The sequence below is a fragment of the Antedon mediterranea genome, chromosome 10 (assembly GCF_964355755.1).
Source record: "Antedon mediterranea chromosome 10, ecAntMedi1.1, whole genome shotgun sequence".
Taxonomy (NCBI): domain Eukaryota; kingdom Metazoa; phylum Echinodermata; class Crinoidea; order Comatulida; family Antedonidae; genus Antedon; species Antedon mediterranea.
Window position 1 is genome coordinate 22,393,079 of NC_092679.1, and position 20,691 is coordinate 22,413,769.

Genomic DNA, 20,691 nt, shown 5'->3' on the forward strand with positions numbered 1-20,691 from the left:
CAATATGCAAATTAGAAATAGGGGATTCCCCCTGAACAACACTTCCTTCCGTCCTCGTTTTCACGACACACGCGCGCGAAATCCAACGAAGCTATAGAGGGCGTAATTATGAATTTTCATCTATGAGCAACTTATGGAATACAGTCATTTAATTATCATTATTTATCAACTACTTATCTAATGCAACAATATTTAATGCAATGACACGTCGGTAGGCCTAACAATCATCCAACAACATTTAATTCTTAAACACAAATAATTGATAAAAGAAAAATTAATTCTAAAATTATCAAACAGAATAGCAATTAAAAAAAAAACATTTATAGAATAAAGAACAATAATTAAAACTCTTACGTCAAAAAATCGAGCGAAGAAATATTTCTTGTTTATTTTATACACATTCATCCAATTACAGAATGGATACTATTTTATAATTTATCGTGCTTATAAACTACGTCTCATATTTGATGCTTTAGGGAGGGACTGATGAGTGAGTTACAACCCTGGAACTAGGTCTGGATTGAACCATGTACCTTGGGATTCAAAGGCAATCAGCACGTTAACTACAAGGTCCACTTCTGAAGAATTTAACACTGATTTGAACCATGTTGGGACTATTCCTTGGCATACAATTTCACCATCTCGGCACTGACTTTCCATAGTTGTTTGTCTGCTTCTTCGTCTCGGGCTTGAGGGGCTGGCTCCATTCGTTCACAGTCACTACATTAGAAAAAAAATGTATATGAAATTGGCGAAATAGTTATTTAGTTTGCATTATGGTGATGTTGTGCAGACGTCGACGGGTATGACGACACGATTATGATGAGAATGATGACGACAATAGTGGTATTGGAAATATTGAAAGCAGATCGGATTTAGGAAGACGACGACGATAGTGCGGTCCAAGGACGACGACGGTGAGAGTGACGATGATGCCAGCGGGATTGAAGGCACACTCGATTCACCAGGGACAAAAAGTAGTGAGCCCTCTATCGGCAGCCAATCGTTTTTGCACACGAGACAGTGTGGACAATTACCCGGAAGCAATTTTGTTTTGAAAAGTAAATCTTAGGTTTTTGCAAACTGGCCAATTGGAACTTTTGGTTTTATTTACTAATGAATAATTCATGAAAACCTTTGACAAGGCATCTACGAACCACGTGATATTGTTTTTTAATCGACGAACCCATTATATTTGTGTGAAACAAGGGTGAATTACACCGATGTTTTTTAAACAATTTTAGGCTATTCGAATGTTAAAATTTCGTCTAATTTGTTGAGGCTGTAATAAAACAACGCAATTTTTTGAGAAGGTGGGTTTTATAGTTTCTGAATATTTGATTTTTCAATAGTAGTTAATAAAAAAATCTCGTTGGGGTTATTTTTTATTTTTTTTTAATGGCTGCTTAAACATGTGCCTTCTTGGGTATTTCACTATTGAAAATGGAACACATGGTTGTAGCTAAAATCATTTTTTACGCCATAAGATAAAAAATGTGGTTTTGTAAATTAATAAGGGCAACATATAATATATAGGAAAGCTGTTTTTAATCATAAAACTCTACAAAGCCTCTTTTTTTTAATTTATAAATCAATATAGTCTAGGCCTAGTAGTACAGTAGGAGAGCCAGGCTTTAGCCTATAGTGGGGTAGTGCGTGCATTATTGGCGCGTGTTCATTGTCGGGCGCGCGTTGTTTTTAGGCCTAAGAAAATAAGTAAAATATACAAATATAATTAAATAATGATTATTATTAATTGAATGTTGTTTTTTTTTTACAGACCACAGAGGATTGTTCTACATACTTCAATACAAATAGCATTAAATCAACAACAATTTCTTATGAGTCATATTAATTGCTCTGGCATATAATGTGAAAAAGCACTATTAATACTGTAATAATGGATATCTATAGATGTATTGCATGCCAAAAAGACATTTTATTTTTTAAAAACTTTAACTTATCCTAATTTACTTATTTAAAGGTTCAAGTGGCGGTTGGTTGTTGTGCAGTAGTTTAATAAAGTTTAAATGTACATTTCAAATCGGCAAATAAATAATGGTAATAGGCCTACAGTACTACAGTAAAGAAAATCTTTTCGAAGATTAGGCTTAGTACAAAAGATGTTAGCTAAGTTGATGTAGAAAACTTGTTGTCTGATTTTTAAGGTGAAATTTGTGATAATATTAAAAGTTAAAATGTTAATTGGTGTGTATTTGTATTTCATTTATTGCTCCATTATTATAATAAAAAGCAGGGAACCATGAAATTTCATTTTAGCTCCGATAAAAAGTAAACATTTTCAGCATATACTGTACTTAAATAAATCATATGTTAGTGACAGGTGACATTAACAGATTTATTATGAGATTACTAGTAAGCCTACTAGTAGGTTTAGCTCTATTCATAAAAATAATGACATTATATACTGTACATTAATTAATTAGCCTAGCTAGGCCTAACTAATTTACTGATTTTTCAGTATTTTACCAAGTCAACCGTTCAGGCATGCAGACAGTCCTCACTTCACACTAATCTTCATAATTTTAAGAAAAATGAAAGTTCAGCACTTTATTTTAAAATTTATAAGCCCATATTATAAGATTCTGCATCATCCACTTAACAAGAACTAAAATCGAGAGCCCAGTGATAGAGCGCATCTTCCGACGTTCTCGTCGCCTAAGGAAACGAGTATTCCAGCCCTGCCGCGTCTTCCTAGGCCTACGCGCACCGCACTTTCGCTCAAAATACACTATCTTCAACTCCTTATAGAATTTGTTTGAAAAATAACCCCAAGCTTATATTTGGAAATCTTTGAAAATGCATATAAGACTATATTATAGCGTTTTCAGAATTTCATTTAAAAATTGCAAATTAATGTTAGCTATTTTAACAGATTAGTTAGTTTTCACTTTTTTGTTTTCGCCGTATGACTCGCTTTGTTTACGTTTACATTTGGCTTAGACGTTTATCTTAGAATTCGAATCAATTAATCCATAATCAACTAAAATTGCTATTGTTGTGGTTTTTGTTTAATATAAATGTTCTTAATAAACAGAAATAAATCAAACAACAATATAATTTAATATAAATCCGTTAAAAGGGAAATTTAGACAGCCTATAAAACACGGAAGTCAGAACTCGCGTCGCTCGAAATGCTCGGGAACTTTCTATTTATAGCCAATCGAAAAAGGCTCCGGCTAACTTAAACAATGAAAACGGCTCTCGGAACACTTAATGTCCCATTTTCGCTGTTTGACGTGGATGTGCACACTCGATTCACCAGGGACAAAAAGTAGTGAGCCCTCTATCGGCAGCCAATCGTTTTTGCACACGAGACAGTGTGGACAATTACCCGGAAGCAATTTTGTTTTGAAAAGTAAATCTTAGGTTTTTGCAAACTGGCCAATTGGAACTTTTGGTTTTATTTACTAATGAATAATTCATGAAAACCTTTGACAAGGCATCTACGAACCACGTGATATTGTTTTTTAATCGACGAACCCATTATATTTGTGTGAAACAAGGGTGAATTACACCGATGTTTTTTAAACAATTTTAGGCTATTCGAATGTTAAAATTTCGTCTAATTTGTTGAGGCTGTAATAAAACAACGCAATTTTTTGAGAAGGTGGGTTTTATAGTTTCTGAATATTTGATTTTTCAATAGTAGTTAATAAAAAAATCTCGTTGGGGTTATTTTTTATTTTTTTTTAATGGCTGCTTAAACATGTGCCTTCTTGGGTATTTCACTATTGAAAATGGAACACATGGTTGTAGCTAAAATCATTTTTTACGCCATAAGATAAAAAATGTGGTTTTGTAAATTAATAAGGGCAACATATAATATATAGGAAAGCTGTTTTTAATCATAAAACTCTACAAAGCCTCTTTTTTTTAATTTATAAATCAATATAGTCTAGGCCTAGTAGTACAGTAGGAGAGCCAGGCTTTAGCCTATAGTGGGGTAGTGCGTGCATTATTGGCGCGTGTTCATTGTCGGGCGCGCGTTGTTTTTAGGCCTAAGAAAATAAGTAAAATATACAAATATAATTAAATAATGATTATTATTAATTGAATGTTGTTTTTTTTTTACAGACCACAGAGGATTGTTCTACATACTTCAATACAAATAGCATTAAATCAACAACAATTTCTTATGAGTCATATTAATTGCTCTGGCATATAATGTGAAAAAGCACTATTAATACTGTAATAATGGATATCTATAGATGTATTGCATGCCAAAAAGACATTTTATTTTTTAAAAACTTTAACTTATCCTAATTTACTTATTTAAAGGTTCAAGTGGCGGTTGGTTGTTGTGCAGTAGTTTAATAAAGTTTAAATGTACATTTCAAATCGGCAAATAAATAATGGTAATAGGCCTACAGTACTACAGTAAAGAAAATCTTTTCGAAGATTAGGCTTAGTACAAAAGATGTTAGCTAAGTTGATGTAGAAAACTTGTTGTCTGATTTTTAAGGTGAAATTTGTGATAATATTAAAAGTTAAAATGTTAATTGGTGTGTATTTGTATTTCATTTATTGCTCCATTATTATAATAAAAAGCAGGGAACCATGAAATTTCATTTTAGCTCCGATAAAAAGTAAACATTTTCAGCATATACTGTACTTAAATAAATCATATGTTAGTGACAGGTGACATTAACAGATTTATTATGAGATTACTAGTAAGCCTACTAGTAGGTTTAGCTCTATTCATAAAAATAATGACATTATATACTGTACATTAATTAATTAGCCTAGCTAGGCCTAACTAATTTACTGATTTTTCAGTATTTTACCAAGTCAACCGTTCAGGCATGCAGACAGTCCTCACTTCACACTAATCTTCATAATTTTAAGAAAAATGAAAGTTCAGCACTTTATTTTAAAATTTATAAGCCCATATTATAAGATTCTGCATCATCCACTTAACAAGAACTAAAATCGAGAGCCCAGTGATAGAGCGCATCTTCCGACGTTCTCGTCGCCTAAGGAAACGAGTATTCCAGCCCTGCCGCGTCTTCCTAGGCCTACGCGCACCGCACTTTCGCTCAAAATACACTATCTTCAACTCCTTATAGAATTTGTTTGAAAAATAACCCCAAGCTTATATTTGGAAATCTTTGAAAATGCATATAAGACTATATTATAGCGTTTTCAGAATTTCATTTAAAAATTGCAAATTAATGTTAGCTATTTTAACAGATTAGTTAGTTTTCACTTTTTTGTTTTCGCCGTATGACTCGCTTTGTTTACGTTTACATTTGGCTTAGACGTTTATCTTAGAATTCGAATCAATTAATCCATAATCAACTAAAATTGCTATTGTTGTGGTTTTTGTTTAATATAAATGTTCTTAATAAACAGAAATAAATCAAACAACAATATAATTTAATATAAATCCGTTAAAAGGGAAATTTAGACAGCCTATAAAACACGGAAGTCAGAACTCGCGTCGCTCGAAATGCTCGGGAACTTTCTATTTATAGCCAATCGAAAAAGGCTCCGGCTAACTTAAACAATGAAAACGGCTCTCGGAACACTTAATGTCCCATTTTCGCTGTTTGACGTGGATGTGAAGGACGAGAATTGAGAGCGCGGTGACAGTAATACCCCTTTCATACCAAAACACCGGGGCGGAGTATCTCCGGAGTTTTGCTTTGGGTGTGAAAGGGATATAAGAGTGAAGATGATGGTAGCGGTATGGAAGAAGGACGATGATGAAGACCCAGTGAGAGTAACGATGATATTGACAGTGACGTTGTGATGACGATATTGACAGCGACGTTGATGACAACGATATTGACAGTGACGCTGATGATGACGATATTGACATTGACGCTGATGATGACGATATTGACATTGACGCTGACGATTTATTTTATGTCTTTAGGCAATGTGGCCAAGGATTACCAATAGTGAATTAATCACTGTCCTATCAGATAGGTGGTAATCCCCCTGATACAGGGGCTATTGTGTGAACCAGTTCACCGGGGTAACCCCCTACTCTTGGTGACGATGACGATGACGATATTGACAGTGACGCGCGCTGGTGATGAAGATATTGACAATATTGGCAATATCGGGAGTACAGTAAGTGGCGATGTTGACGGTATTTGGAGTGTGAAGATGATTGTACGAATACCGAAGGAAGATGATGTCAGAGGATGACGATGTCAGTGGACGATGATCATGGTGATATAAGGATGATGATGATGCTAATGACGATCTAGTGAGGAAGTTGCAATGTTTACTGCATGCCTGGTTCTCAATCCCACTAGTAGGCCTACACGCAACACAATAAGGACGTAACGCAACGTAACAATCGATGGATTATTTAAGCTTTCGCTTGCTAAAGGCTACAGCGTCGTACGACGAGACCCGACGAAACGTCTTGACTCGTCGGTGGTGTTGAGTTGAATCCTGACGATGCGAGTGTCGTCTTTCGATAGCGTCAGGCGTAGTCTTTAGGTCGTCGCGAGAACTTTAAACATGTTTAATTTTCTCGCGACAAGACGACTCGTCGGGCCTCGTCTACGGCGCTGTCTGAGTTGGCCTTTGTTGCGTCTACGTCCTAGCGTTGCGTCTTTAGTAGGAACCTTTACCTACCTGTAAAAATAGCCATTCTCATCGTCCAGGCTTTGCTCAACAGCGCAGTATATAGTCGTCTGGGCACCCATCTCGGAAGTACTAGCGATTAATGGTAACAAAATCGTAGCAACAACACGTTTTATTGGACTCAAGTAACGACAAATTTCGGTTGATACCAGGCCAGGATGAAGGGAATAACAAGTCACATTTGTTCCTGTAAAAAAAACAACATTGTATTAGGCCTAAAAGTATACCTAAACAGAATGTTAAACAGTTAAAACATCCACCATAACAAACCTTTTTCGGCATCACACACCAATCACAAATATTGTTCACCGGGTCTACCTAAATCCTGGGAAAATGTTTAATTCAAGAACCGTTTTGCTCCTTTTTCGCCTGTCCATTTTCCAGAGAAAAACATGCCGCTCATGTCTGGATTGTAAATTTGCATATCAACCTCTAATCATTTGGAATTATACTGAAACACAGCATATCAACATAATAAATTGTTTTTGTTACCTTTTAACATTCTCGCAAGTTCATTAGTGAACATTATATTTGCCAACTTGCTTTGTCGATACGCTTTCAAGGGAGCGTAATTGTCAGCGGTCAGATTAATGTCATCAAAATGGATTTTTCCTTGTCTGTGTGCAAATGAAGAAACAGTAATGATGCGACTTGGTGCCGAGCTCTTAATCACATCCAGGAGGAGGTGAGTTAGCAAGAAGTGGCCTAGATGGTTGACACCGAACTGGAGCTCAAATCCGTCTGTTGTCTTTTGTGGAGAGCACATTGATACCCCTTAAAAGCAACATAACAGACCCGTTAGGCCATTAGGAAATGGTTGATGTGTGCTTTTCATCACTCTTTAAAAACCATAGATATAATACTACTAGATTAAAAGACAAACTGAGACCTAGAAAAGGTCTATTTCATTTCTATCATTTCCGTCGTATTTCATATTTAGAAGTTAAAATATCAAGTGGTAATCCTGAAGCATGTAGCAACAAGGTCAACAGCCATTAAGTCGCGTGCTACAATGCATAGTGATACCGGACCGACAGACAAACAGACCGACAGACAGACGGATCGACCGACATAGTGAACTATACTGACCGAAATTACTGAACATGTTTAAAAATGTTGAAATGTTTAAAAACATTTATATTTTTTTAATTTACACGTGCGTAGCCTGTCACTTTTGACGTGCTCGTATAACGTAATTTCGAGTTGAAAAGTAAGTCAAGAAAACAGAAATCGGGCAAAAAGAGTGCGCAATAACATTTAACGCGCAGTACGCGCGCAAAAATCTGCGCACTCATGGCAATTTTGTAAACGCTTAAAAATGCCTGAAACGTACTCTTATTTCATCGAAAATAAATTTTGAAAATTTTAAGCGCGCTTACGCATGTGTTACATGCGCTACGCACGTAATTGTATTGCCATATGATGATTTATGCCCTGAAATTTATGAGTACCAAATTTTATTTAATTGTGATTCATGGTTGTTAAGATATGATTACAAACGTGATTTCGTTAAATCGTGCGTAGACCGCGTAATTTTTTTATTGCGCACCGTGAAAACATAACCACATCGATTCCTGGCCATAAGGAATATTCTGTGAAAAATTGACTTAGCTAGATTAAACTGATATCAAGATAAGGTCATAAAGCGATAAAACAGACAGACAGACAGACAGACCGACAGACAGACCGACAGACAGACAGACAGACCGACCGACCGACATAGTGAACTATAGAGTCGCTTCCACGCGACTAAAAACCGAGAACGCGATGTTCCGAATTCCTTGCAAGCGCATAACTGTCAAATATCCAATTAGCTTATAAAATAGACAATCATCAATCGACTGTCGATCGGAAACAATCGGACAGACAGACAGACAAACTGAAACTGACCTGCATTGTTTATGAGAATGTTTACTGGTGATTCTTTTTCGATGATTAATTTAGCAAATGACCGTATGGATTTAAAAGATGCAAGGTCCAGCCGTTCCACAGTCAGAGCTCCAACACCCTTCCCGGATGATTCCGTCAGAATTTCATCAACTGCTCTTTTACCTTTGGTGACGTCACGACAGGCTAGGATGACCTTCGCGCCTGCATAAATAAATACAAATATAAGAGAGATTGTAATTACAATCAAGTGCTAAATAATAACATTTACTAAGGGAATTAATACATGCTCTCATAGCAGTTACTGGTATAGCTCTGAATAAAACACGGTAGGTCAAAGAAACAATGTTGAGGGTATCTATACTAAACGTTTCCAGTACTACACTATAGAAATGGCGGGTTTAAATAAATAAAAATATTGATGGTCTAATAATAACAATTATTTTACTATAGCGATGAAAATAAACATACCGCGACGCACTAGATCCCTGGCCGTCTCCTTCCCAATACCCGTATTTGCTCCGGTTATAATCACAACCTTTCCGTCCAATCTTGTGTTGCTGCAGTACCTCTTTCTGACCAATCGCCTTCTTAGCATTAATATCAATACACCTGTAATAATTGTAATGCAATGAGGACGTTTCATAAATAATTTGATTTCTTTAATTTATAGAATGATGATTCTGATGCAATGATATCGATCAATATCAATTATCATTGTAAAAAATAGAGGTTTTAAATGTCTCCTTCCGTGGCTGTTGTTATATACCTATAATTGTCGAAGATGTCTTATTTATCTTAGTGAATGATACGGTGTCTGACGATAGGGCGAATTGCAAATTACGTCCTGGCATCATTGGTAACGCCTCTACACGACAATTCCTATTTTATCCCTAAACTAACTTTCTGTGATTGTGAATCCCAAGACTAAACACAAAGCGCATAATGGATTAGTATTATTGGCCTAATAATAATATAGTAGTAATAATAATATGACGAAAGGCATGATAACTTACATGCAATTGCTAGTGACGTCATCAGTAACTTTAAGGCACAGCAGTCGAAAAACATCTTGATCGATTCTTTGATGATCTGCCTTGATGATGTCGATAATCTCCGATCACAGCAACTAAACATTTGATAATAGACCTAGTGCAGATCTTTAATCTCTATTAATGAAATATCTCAAATTAATTGAGGGCGTTTTCTGAGGACTGATATTACCAAACATCATTCATAATTTGGTAGATAATTAAGTTTTTGATCAAAGCACAATAAAAAACGAAGTCTGTGAAGTCTCAATAGGCGTAGATATAGCATTTGGCTTGCATCTACGCGTAGACGTAGACATAGTCACTGCGTAAAAAAAGATCATTTCATCTAACAGCTGTAAATATCAGCGATAGACCTATATACACAGATAAGTTTTCACGCTAAATCGTCTATAATTGCCGTAGGCCTAATACTGTAAATGAGTCCAGGTTCGAAATTTAGCCCGTCGTACGTGTAGGATTCAGTAAAATTTAGCCAAATACCGAAGACCACTTTGTACCATTATGAATCATTGGCGTTCCATAAATATTGAGAATTGACGATTGCGTTATGGTTTCATCAAGTCAAACATCGGCTTTTATGTAGGATTGGCATAGGCATAACTATAATTATTTTCGTTGCGATATTATTTTGATGATTCTTTTAGTTTCCAGGTAAAGCGTGGTTCCCACTAGAACGCAACGCAGCGACGTATCGACGCAAAGTGATTTAGGCCTATTGCGTATCACAAGTGGAAACCGACGAAGCAACAGTGCTGCAAAAATCGCAGGTTTTATTTCACGCAGGCGGAAACACAATTATTGGAAGGGCATTTTCTTACGTTGCGTCTTTTGCATTACGTAACGTCGCTAGTGGGAACCACGCTCTTAGGGAGCTACAATTGTCTGTTGATAATCTAGTAGTTTGCCGCCCTCCTTCTTGTTGAACCATGTTTGGTGCATGCCAATGTTATAAATCTTGATACAGAGTTTTGAGGTATATAGGCCTACTGTATTTATTTTTCCGGTATTTAAACCAGACAATTTTTGTTGTCTCTGCGCAACCGATGAAATCCTTCCTCTACGTATGTCGTGTTGTGTGAACAGGATTTTGATAGGGTCATATGCTCTTTCACAATGGTCAGAGATGACAGGCGTTCAATTGATGATGACGGTGCGTGTTTTAATAAATAGTGTGTGCGTACAAGCGCCGATGAAAATAATATGGCATACGCTCACGGGTTTTAATTAGTAGTATATTCAAAGCTGCAATATTTTACCATCATAAACTTGAGGAGGTCGTTTCATACTATTTGAACCACAATCGATAAAATAATACAATATAAGCTATGTCGAGGCTGTTGGTAGGCTGCAGAGAACATTACTTTGTAGATAATAACATGGCCACCATGACAACGACCGGTATATGAACAACCAATGGATGTAATAACTCGGAAAATATAATTTATATCATAATATAAATTATCGATTGAGCACAACATTTGATAGTGAAATTCTGTAACTTTAATAAAAGGTAGAACGCCCCCAACTATTATGGATAAAAAGGCCCCATTATGGATATGATATTATGGCCTGCAAATTTCACTAACTCTATTCGGCCTAACGTTTGATTAAATGTCAGTAAAAAAAAAAAGGATATCGTATCATTATTTAATGTAATAAGCTGGCGGAGTAAGATTACTCAAATGCCTTATTACTTACAGCATGTGAACGGATCGATAGATCCAACTTCGGTGTAATGCGTTAAAAACGATATGAAAATCACACACTTGACTACTATGAATGGTAATTTTGAATGATGATTGGGGCGGGGGGGGGGGGGGGGCGATGATGATGATGATGGAAGATGGTGGTGCTACGGATAGGAGGACGGTAATTCAATAATGGTGATAGTGACGATGATGACGGTGATGATTATGATGATGATTATAATGATGATGACAATGATGTTGATGATGACGATGATAGTGATGATGATGATGATTATAATGATGGTGATTATGAGGATGATGATGATGATGATAATGATGTTGATGGTGATTATGAGGATGATGATGATGATGATAATGATGTTGATGATGACGATGATAGTGATAATGATGACGATAATGATGATGGTGATTGAGGATGATGATGATGATGATAATGATGTTGATGGTGATTATGATGATGATGGTGATTATGATAATGATGATGATAATGATAATGATTATGATGATTACTATTATGATGATGATGACGGTCATGATGATGGTGATGGTGATGATGATGATGATAATGAAGGTGATAATGATGATGATGATGATGGTGATGGTGATTATGAGGATGATGATAATGATGCTGATGGTGATTATGAGGATGATGATGATAATGATGTTGATGGGGATGATGATGATAATGATGATGATAATGATGTTGATGGGGATGATGATGATAATGATGTTGATGGTGGTGATGATGGATAATGATGATGATTATGGTGATGATGAAAATGATGATGAGGGGGAAAGGAGGAGAATGGTAATGCCATGGTGATGATGTTGATGAGGATGACGATGTGCTGCTTTCTGTATGTGTTTCACCTTGTACCGTGAACTATAAAGCGTACACATTGGCTCTGTTTACTGGCATTAAAAATATGATATTGTGATATATATCGACGATTATGATGATGAGTCTTAAAGATTGATATGACGACGATGATGTGACAATCACATGACATGGTAAAAAATAAAAAAATATTGATTACACTCATAATTTGTAATGTTACTACTGGTTTCTATTAAGCCAAGCCAAGTACTATAGAACATATTAATATCCATCGTTTTAAGTGATTGGCACATGCGCATAAGGAAATACCCATTCTACACAGATTAATACGAATATATGAATCCCTCTAGGGCTTACTATATAATTATAATATTGGGAGCTAATGGAAGTTGGCATCAAATTTACAGTACACTTCCCAACAATCTTTGCATTATGCTTTTGCATTAAGCGAGAACATTTCAACTTATTATCTCGACGACCAAAACAAAACCGCAACTAGAGGACGGTACGTTATTATGACAACGATTGGATAGTTTTCGGTAATTAATTCAGTTAAATCTTCGATTATCTTTTTTTTTTAATTTATTCTTCGAAAAGGTACCGTACGTTGTTATATCCGTCCCATATACGGAAGGATTGCGTGTGTATAACGGCTTTTCATCCGCGTGTGATTTGGAATTGTACGATGAGCCTACTGCGACGCATAAACATTGCTGCCTTGGACGGTTAAATAGACAATCACGGTTAATCGAAAATCAATCATTATAATCAACGTGACAATATCAATTGTTTTGCGATTGAATGATGTAAATTACTGCTATTGGGCAAATTTCCGGAAGCGGATTTCTCTAGAGAGCCTCGGATGTATAAAAAGACAATTTGATGAATCGATAGTAAATTTCACGCTCAAGACATACTCATCTACCTAAAAGCACCATCGCAGATAGCATCAACGATAGTATCTATAGGCTTGCAAAAGTAAGTAATGATTTAATTTATCATAAAAGCTTACTTTTATTTTCTATAGTTTTTTAGGCCTATTTTAACTATTATCAAAATAACGGTAAGAAAGTTTTTCTCTCCAGTGACATTTAGCATACAATCGGATCAATGTTGCAATATAATTTACAATATTATACAGAAAGAATTTAAAATTAATTAAATATATAAAATAATTGTTTTCTTATAATCAATGTGCTGCCGTGTGTGTGTCAAATAATGCCAGTCCGATAAAATACCCTTACCAGATAAAAAGGCCGGGCTATGCGCGCTATATCTTGGCATGTAGATCTACTCTTATAAAAGTATAATTTCTGTGTGCGCGCGTTTAAACATTGATAATAAGAGTAGAATTTTAGTACGCGCGCCTTTAAAAACTGATAATAAGAGTAACATTTTAGTACGCGCGCGTTTAAACACTGATAATAAGAATAACATTTTGGTACGCGCGCGTTTAGACACTGATAATAATGATAATGTAGTGCAGTTTTTGTACACGCGCGTGTAAACACTGATAACAGTTTTTGTACGCGCGCGTTTAAATGTTGATAATAATTAGATAGTTTTGTACGCGCACGTTAAATTTGTGTTTCTTTTGTATCAATGCCGAATTTAGTATCTTTAACTGGCAGAAATCATAATTTATTTCAGGATTCATATTTTTCTAAAAGCAATTTAAATTGAAAAAAATTATTTGTTCAATTAGGAATTTATTGAACATCTAATAATAAAAATTGATAAAATGCTATCTCTCTAGCTGAATGCTTTGTGTTTTAATCTTTTTTAAGAGACAACATTATCGTTGAGAGCATAATTAGTGTATTCGTAAGAAAATCTGTTCACGGTTCAGTGGCGCTAGAATTAGCTTCATCTCTTTAAACTGTAAATCGCCTCGCATTTGAATCCAGAACACGATATAATGTGTCCTGTATATAGTCTCTTTAATGCCCTCTCATAATTAAGATGGACAAACACGTCTCGGTAGCATTGTAATAAATACACTGCTTATACAACTATAGCACTTCCAACGATTAGCTACATAACTTTTATTTTCTACAGCCTCTTTATGTTAACCGTTAAATATTATACTGCTGTATCCTATACACTGGCTTTTCTACGACAGTGAAAGGATGATTAGGCATGTAAACACATCACTTGATAAAAGGTGTAAAACACTTCTTTTAAACACTTACTTTTGATGGGAACTGGTACGTAGTGGTTTGAACCTGCAGTCTGAATACATGTTTAATATAATTTTAAGAAGTATATTTTTGGAAAAAGTAACGTCTTTTGGTTAGTGCTCCGAGTTTTGTGATTTTGAAAAATAAACTAAATAAAAGAAAGGATTAATGAACAATAAAGGATGCGGAGTATGTTTTGTTTTGTTAGATGAAAGATGATAATCTATATGATACCAGAACTTCTGCTTTCAATTCGTAAGAAGCCAGTTCGAGCCCGTAGTCATCCAAACATATGCATAGTCAGGGGCGGGGCTCGAGGGTTTGAATCAACCTCACTCAATTGGTAGAGATAGTCCTAGCTAGCCTTGCCGCAGCTCTTGACGAGTTTCTGATCTTTTTGTGAAAAGAAAAACCAGTGTAAAAAAATCATGGCTATATACGGGCTTGTGCTATGCATCTAATAGTTGAATTTAGTAAGTTATGAAAACCTTTCGGTTCAACGGTTTCGTCTTAAAACTGGATAAAGTAGCTGTAGGCCTACGATTCATTTTTTACACAAATTGTAAATGAAAGAAATTCGCCATTAGCCATTTTGTCGATGCGTAGGGAGGCCTACTCAATTTCTGTGAAACGATAATTAACCTATATATAGGTCTATTATGAAAGTCAGGCTTTTCCAGCTCTTTCCCAATGGATAAACGACATTTATTTATTGCTGTACTTAAAATGTAAGTTAATCCAGTAATCATTTGTATGGTGTGATAACTGGACAATTGTATTGGCGCCAAAACATATTGTATGGCGTAAAAAATATAGCCATTAACATGCGTTTACGATCTGATTAACACGCAAGAATTGTGTTTTGGTCGCATCACATCTACTAGCCCTAAAGCTCTGTCTACACTGTCAACGTTTGATCCAAGTGTGGTGTACCCACATATGGTAGTGATATGACAAATATGGTAGTAATATGACATCATCATGTTCATGTTCGCGGTGTAAAATAGTCTCCGGCTCATTTGAACATAAAGTCAGAAGCCTAGAATTTTTGAAAACGCTTTTTTTCTATCTTGCATTTTTTTATAAATTAAATTGCCGACGTAAATTAGAAGTGTCATGTTGTAATTTTTATGCGTCAACTTAATTATGGAAATATATGTTTTATCGAAATTTTAATATTCTGTTTGCGTCAGTTGAACATATGATTTTTTATGAAAGTTGCGCAATTTAAAAAGGAATAAATTATTATTATTGTATCGACAGTTTGTACTGATAAATACCACCCAGAACAGACGACAGCAGCACAGTCTTTCACTTCATCTAATGACTACACAGTGTTATTGCTTTATTTAAAAATAGGCTTAACGATTTTTGCTATAAGTGGGTGTCAAAACAGGTCATTTGTCTTAATTTAAATCCCCAGTGTACCGAATAAGTGTTAGACGTATTGCTTTTATTCAATAGTAATAATTGATTTTAAACTGCTTTTTCATTTCTTTCAGAACAAACAGGTTAAACAATTAACAACCGCAGAATAATAATAATATCAAGCAGGTTATTTATGAAGTTCTTATTTAAATTGGAAAGAAACGTCGAGTTGTAATCAAAGAAATATTTGAAACAATCTGGAATAATATAAAGCAACATAACTTGGAGACTGATACAAAATAATTATTATGGTTTGGTGAATTAATCTCAATTTTGAAGACAGGGTCTGAAAGAAGTAATCACAAATTAAAGATGGCGTGGATTTGAAATTCCAGAAAAGCGGAATAATTATACATTTCAAGCATACATTGCCTGTAGACCGTATTCCTCTTCATCACGCACATAATATTATGCAAATTTCAAACATCGGTTTGAGGATGCAGTTCCATTGAAAATTATACGATTTTCCTTCAGCATTTCGAAAGAGACACCGTATATTGATACAGCACCCGGGAGAGAACGTTTAAATCTATCTCCATACATTGGAATATTCTACGTCGGATCAAAATTAAATATTATTGAATTTCAAATATGGCGACTGAAAAACAGGGTTCATTTCAGATGATCTTTGGTAGGATTCCTTCGATGAGGGATAGGGGTCGGCGGAGTAGCATGGGACAGCAGTCGGGAGCTGGTGCCTTACATGACGCTATCAGTAAAGGTAAGGTTCATCTCGCTAGGTTTATCATCGAAGCAACTGAGGAGAGGACTCTTGTTAACGTGAAAGACACGCACGGAAAAACTCCTTTAATACGTGCGTGTAAACACGTAGATCGTAACGCGCGCATACGAGCAATGGAGCTACTGATTAAGCACGGGGCTGATGTTAATCTTAAAGATAACGTTGGACGCACGGCGTTAAGTTACGCGTGTCAGTTAAAACACAACGACGCGGTCGCTTTGCTTGTTAAAAGCAACGTAGATCCAAATATTGAAGATAACATGAGTAACACTCCGCTTGGTTACTGCGCTAAACACAACAATGTGGGTGCGATAGAAACAATTATTAGGTCTTTCAAACGACTAGGCCTGAATATCGATCACGCTAACGAAGAAGGAATGACACCTTTAATGGAAGCTGCGAGAAATGGATATTTTCAATGTGTGAAAATTCTTATTCAAAACGGCAAGGCTTCGTTAACATTGCGTGACCAATTTAGAAATCTAACCGCTGAGGAGTGGGCGCACGAAAATGGATGCACGCCAGAATTATTGGAAATTTTCCAGAAAAAGAAACATCGAAGACATGGTGATTTAGACGCAGATCAAGACGAGTGTAATCTAGGTAAATCGTTTGATGACGACACAGAAGACAACGTGCTGCTAACGCCAGAAGGAACAACTCCGGAGTTACGTCATAAGCAAATCGTTGATGAAAAGGGGGATAGTGGAGGATTATCTCCTTGCACTAAACTCCGATCGTTAAAACTTGACAAAAGTCCCAGAGTCCCTTTATTGGCTAGACGCGATAGAATAGGTGATGCCACAATACACAGGTTATACGGTCGCCCAAGATCAGCGACGTGTTTGGAATACATGTCGCGGAGTTTCGACAGCGTTGAGCGCGAGAAGCAAGATCAGAAATATCGTCTGAGCGCTAGCCACGAATGCCTAGTGGATTTGACATCTGTAGTATGTCCTTCTCTTCCTATAAGCTTGAGTATCAGTGTTGAAAATATACGACGTGGAGAAGACGGTAACGATCTAAGGCATGGCTCAAGTTCTGACTTACTGCAAAGAGTTAGGCGCTTCACCAAGAGTCCAACTCTACTAAGAAATAGGCCTAAAAGGGAAAGATCGGAATCACCCGAAAGGGCATACTTTCCGCCAATTTAAATTCGGTAGGCCAGTATGCTATGATAATATTAGCATTGGCTGCTTAACATTCAGTTATGTTTATAAAACGTCAATAAAACTCAAGATTCTTTTGCTGCATCTTGAGGAAGATTCCATTTCAAAACCGGGTTATTAAATAAAATTATTCGCTGGTTTGGTTTGTTATGGCTTTTTAAACTACTGTATATTATTATTTATAATGGAAATATATTCAAACAAGTTTCACCTGATCAATTTTCGATAAATGTTGGCTGAATTTTTAAACTAACTTACATTTAAAAAATATTTCATCCAAACATACGGATATTACTGTAATTTGACGACGTCGGAACGCCATACCTTGGATTTTTAAGGAGCAAATGACTTTGTATATTATTATAATATTAGTAGTACTGTAGTCTCAATTACTTGATTGCATTCGCTCTGGATCAATGTACTGTTTTTAACAAGGACGACAGAACATTAGTTTAATTGACTTTCAAACATTGTATTTACTGTTTTCAACCCACGTCTTTTATGCTAATATTATATATATACTTCTAAATTAATGTAATAATTGTATGTAGAAAATAGACATATTTATTTAAATTTTGTATACGAACAGATTTGATATAAATGTAAATGTATATCCTCATTATGCCTTGTTACACATGCATAGGAGGCCATCATAAAGCCACGTCTCCATCTGAAGTTCTGAATGATTCCTCTTTCGTGTAATAATGGAGATATGATAATCGTAACTAAAGCTCTGTCTACACTATCAAACTAGTGTGATATTCCCAAATATGGTAGTGGTATGATATGGTAGCGATATGCGAGCGGTGAGTGGCTAAACGGTTAAGATACCGGAACCGTAATACCTTGCCATATTAACATGCAATATATTTTGTAATAAACATAACAAAAAATATGCAGAAAATAATGTAAATATATATGAGATTCTGTAATTGTTTATGTAACATTGAATAAATAAAGGTGGTAGTTAACCACAAAAGATAAAAAAAAAACATCGGCAAGGGTTTGAGGCTCACTCACTCCATGGTTCTGGTGGTAGAACTAGTCTTCTCGGATAAGGACTATAAACTAAGAACCTAGTAGATCTTTCGAGACGAGTAGGGAGTTGCCCCGGTATACACACAGGCACTGTCACTCATCAAGAGGGCCTCTTGATTGTCAGCATACGATGTTTAGGGTCACCCTCTATAAATAAGGCGTAATAAAAAAAATAATAATAATAAACACATTTGGCAGTGATATGACATCATCATGTCCATATATGGGCACATCACATTTTTTGTCACAAATGTTTGATAGTGTAGACGGAGCCCTATGCACAAGTATTTTTAAACATTATTTCGCATCCGGATGGAGTATAAAGACTATAATAATTAAGCCGCTCGCTTGTTTACATTTCAAAGCAAGCTGTTGCTCCAAATTATTATACATAGGCCTATTTTATAATGTTTATTAGATCTAATAAAATAGTGAGTTTAAATACCATAGTTATGATCACGAGCCGTCATACAATGCACAGTGGCAATTAATCTGTATCATATTATGAGACGAGATGTGGTATTACAAAATGCTACTTAATAGTATTTAATATTGGTTACAAAATAATACAGCGCGTGTAGTGCGCCTGCGCAGTTATAAAAAAGAACACCTACGTTTACCTATCGCACCCGATGAAACGAAACCTCCTGTGCGGACAATAATTTAGCATGCAGGACAGGGGTGCATTTTCACCACGAACACTGTAGCCCGGGGACCTGGTTTGTGTAAACTTGTAATTGTTTTCAAGTAAAATTAAAAAAAAGATGGGCGGGGGTGGGGATTGTGCGGATCCGATGCGCACCTCATCTAAATCCACCTCTAACAACGTAATACCCGACTACGACGAATGGACAGATAGACATACGGTACTTCTCTAAAATCGTACCGATGTGAAGAGTGAATGTCATTTGTTTGTTGTTTGATTGTCGAAGGAAATTAGGCGAGCTTCACTTGCTTTTCTACTAGGCCTAAGTTCATTTTTACAATAAATAATTAACTACCGTCTACAATATTAATCCCTCAACAATCATCTGCTAATAATTAGATTGAATTAAACTCTCATGGGATCTCAGTACCTATTAGTATTATGTGGTGTGTTGCTTATTTTCTTCGTGCTCATTTTTATTTGGCCTACAATCTATGTTGACAATACGATGTTCCGCCGGGGGACTGAGACGGCATTGCTTTCGCGACCCAAAGGTTCAGAGTTAGGCCTACTCGAGGGAGGAAGGGCGGAATATACTTGATAATGCCTTCCCCACCATCCGGTTATGATCATTCATTCCTTTTTAAAACATCCCATTCGTTAAGTAATTATTATCAGTTAGAATCTGTCTAGTGACAGCCACAGAAAATGATGCACGAGCGTAAATTAAACCAATCGTATTTGAAGGTTTAACCGAAGATGCAGCACTTCTGGATGTAAACACCCGATTCGGCAGCTGTCACTAGACAAATTCTAACTGACTACCGCAGGTCAATAAAGAAATATAGAAACGCGCGGTAGTCAGTTAGAATCTGTCTAGTGACAGCCACAGAAACGTGTGCACGAGATAGTGTAAATTAGGCAAACCGCATTTCGAATTATATTATAGCAGATGCGGATCTGCATGGAAAACACGAGAACACGATTCTGCAGCTGTCACTAGATAATTTCTAACTGACGATCGCAAGTCATCTGTAACGTGCGATATTAAGTTAGAATCTGTTGCAGTCACAGAAACGGGTGCACGAGATAGTGTAAATTAGACAAACCATATTCGAATATTTATCGTATAGCTATTGATTGGATAAAGTAAATGATAATGATGAAAATGATTGCCTTGATGATGATAATGATAACAAATACATTTTTTATCCAATTTTGCAACTTATAATAAATTACTGTATGTTCGATCAATTCTGAATGTTAAATGTTCTTAGTTTACAAAATTATTTCGGTTTTATCTCTACATGAACGCGAGAACCTGGACACTAGCTTGATTCGCCATTGGGGCCACCTTGCCGTATCATGTATC

The 20,691-nt window shown here is 35.9% G+C and overlaps 2 protein-coding genes and 2 long non-coding RNA genes across 4 annotated transcripts; 3 read left to right on the plus strand and 1 right to left on the minus strand.

Annotated features, from left to right (window-relative positions):
- Positions 1 to 386: 386 nt before the first annotated feature.
- Positions 387 to 9,577, minus strand: LOC140060661 (retinol dehydrogenase 12-like). The gene is made up of 6 exons (XM_072106962.1): positions 9,531 to 9,577; positions 8,986 to 9,126; positions 8,518 to 8,718; positions 7,120 to 7,401; positions 6,619 to 6,814; positions 387 to 720 (listed from the first exon to the last, which is right to left on the minus strand). The coding sequence occupies exons 1-6, from the start codon at positions 9,550 to 9,552 to the stop codon at positions 615 to 617; spliced, it is 948 nt and encodes a 315-aa protein (XP_071963063.1). The 5' UTR covers positions 9,553 to 9,577; the 3' UTR covers positions 387 to 614.
- LOC140060663 (uncharacterized) lies at positions 1,034 to 1,855 on the plus strand. Its single transcript, XR_011847351.1, has 2 exons — positions 1,034 to 1,313; positions 1,781 to 1,855. It is a non-coding gene; the product is annotated as an uncharacterized lncRNA (long non-coding RNA).
- LOC140060662 (uncharacterized) lies at positions 3,352 to 4,173 on the plus strand. Its single transcript, XR_011847350.1, has 2 exons — positions 3,352 to 3,631; positions 4,099 to 4,173. It is a non-coding gene; the product is annotated as an uncharacterized lncRNA (long non-coding RNA).
- Positions 9,578 to 12,610: 3,033 nt separating the features above from the next.
- LOC140060741 (uncharacterized) lies at positions 12,611 to 19,748 on the plus strand. The gene is made up of 2 exons (XM_072107075.1): positions 12,611 to 13,094; positions 15,799 to 19,748. Exon 2 carries the CDS (start codon positions 16,316 to 16,318, stop codon positions 17,618 to 17,620), a length of 1,305 nt encoding a protein of 434 aa, XP_071963176.1. The 5' UTR covers positions 12,611 to 13,094; positions 15,799 to 16,315; the 3' UTR covers positions 17,621 to 19,748.
- The last annotated feature ends 943 nt before the right edge of the window (positions 19,749 to 20,691 follow it).

Bases quoted from the DNA above. Each gene is read 5' to 3' on its own strand.
- LOC140060741 (XM_072107075.1), top strand. From the start codon at position 16,316: ATGGCGACTGAAAAACAGGGTTCATTTCAGATGATCTTTGGTAGGATT.
- LOC140060661 (XM_072106962.1), bottom strand. From the start codon at position 9,552: ATGACGTCACTAGCAATTGCAT. The intron at 9,127-9,530 runs GTAAGTTATCAT...CAATTATTACAG, and splicing joins GACGTCACTAGCAATTGCAT to GTGTATTGATATTAATGCTA. The intron at 6,815-7,119 runs GTAACAAAAACA...TTTTTTTTACAG, and splicing joins ACTTGCGAGAATGTTAAAAG to GAACAAATGTGACTTGTTAT.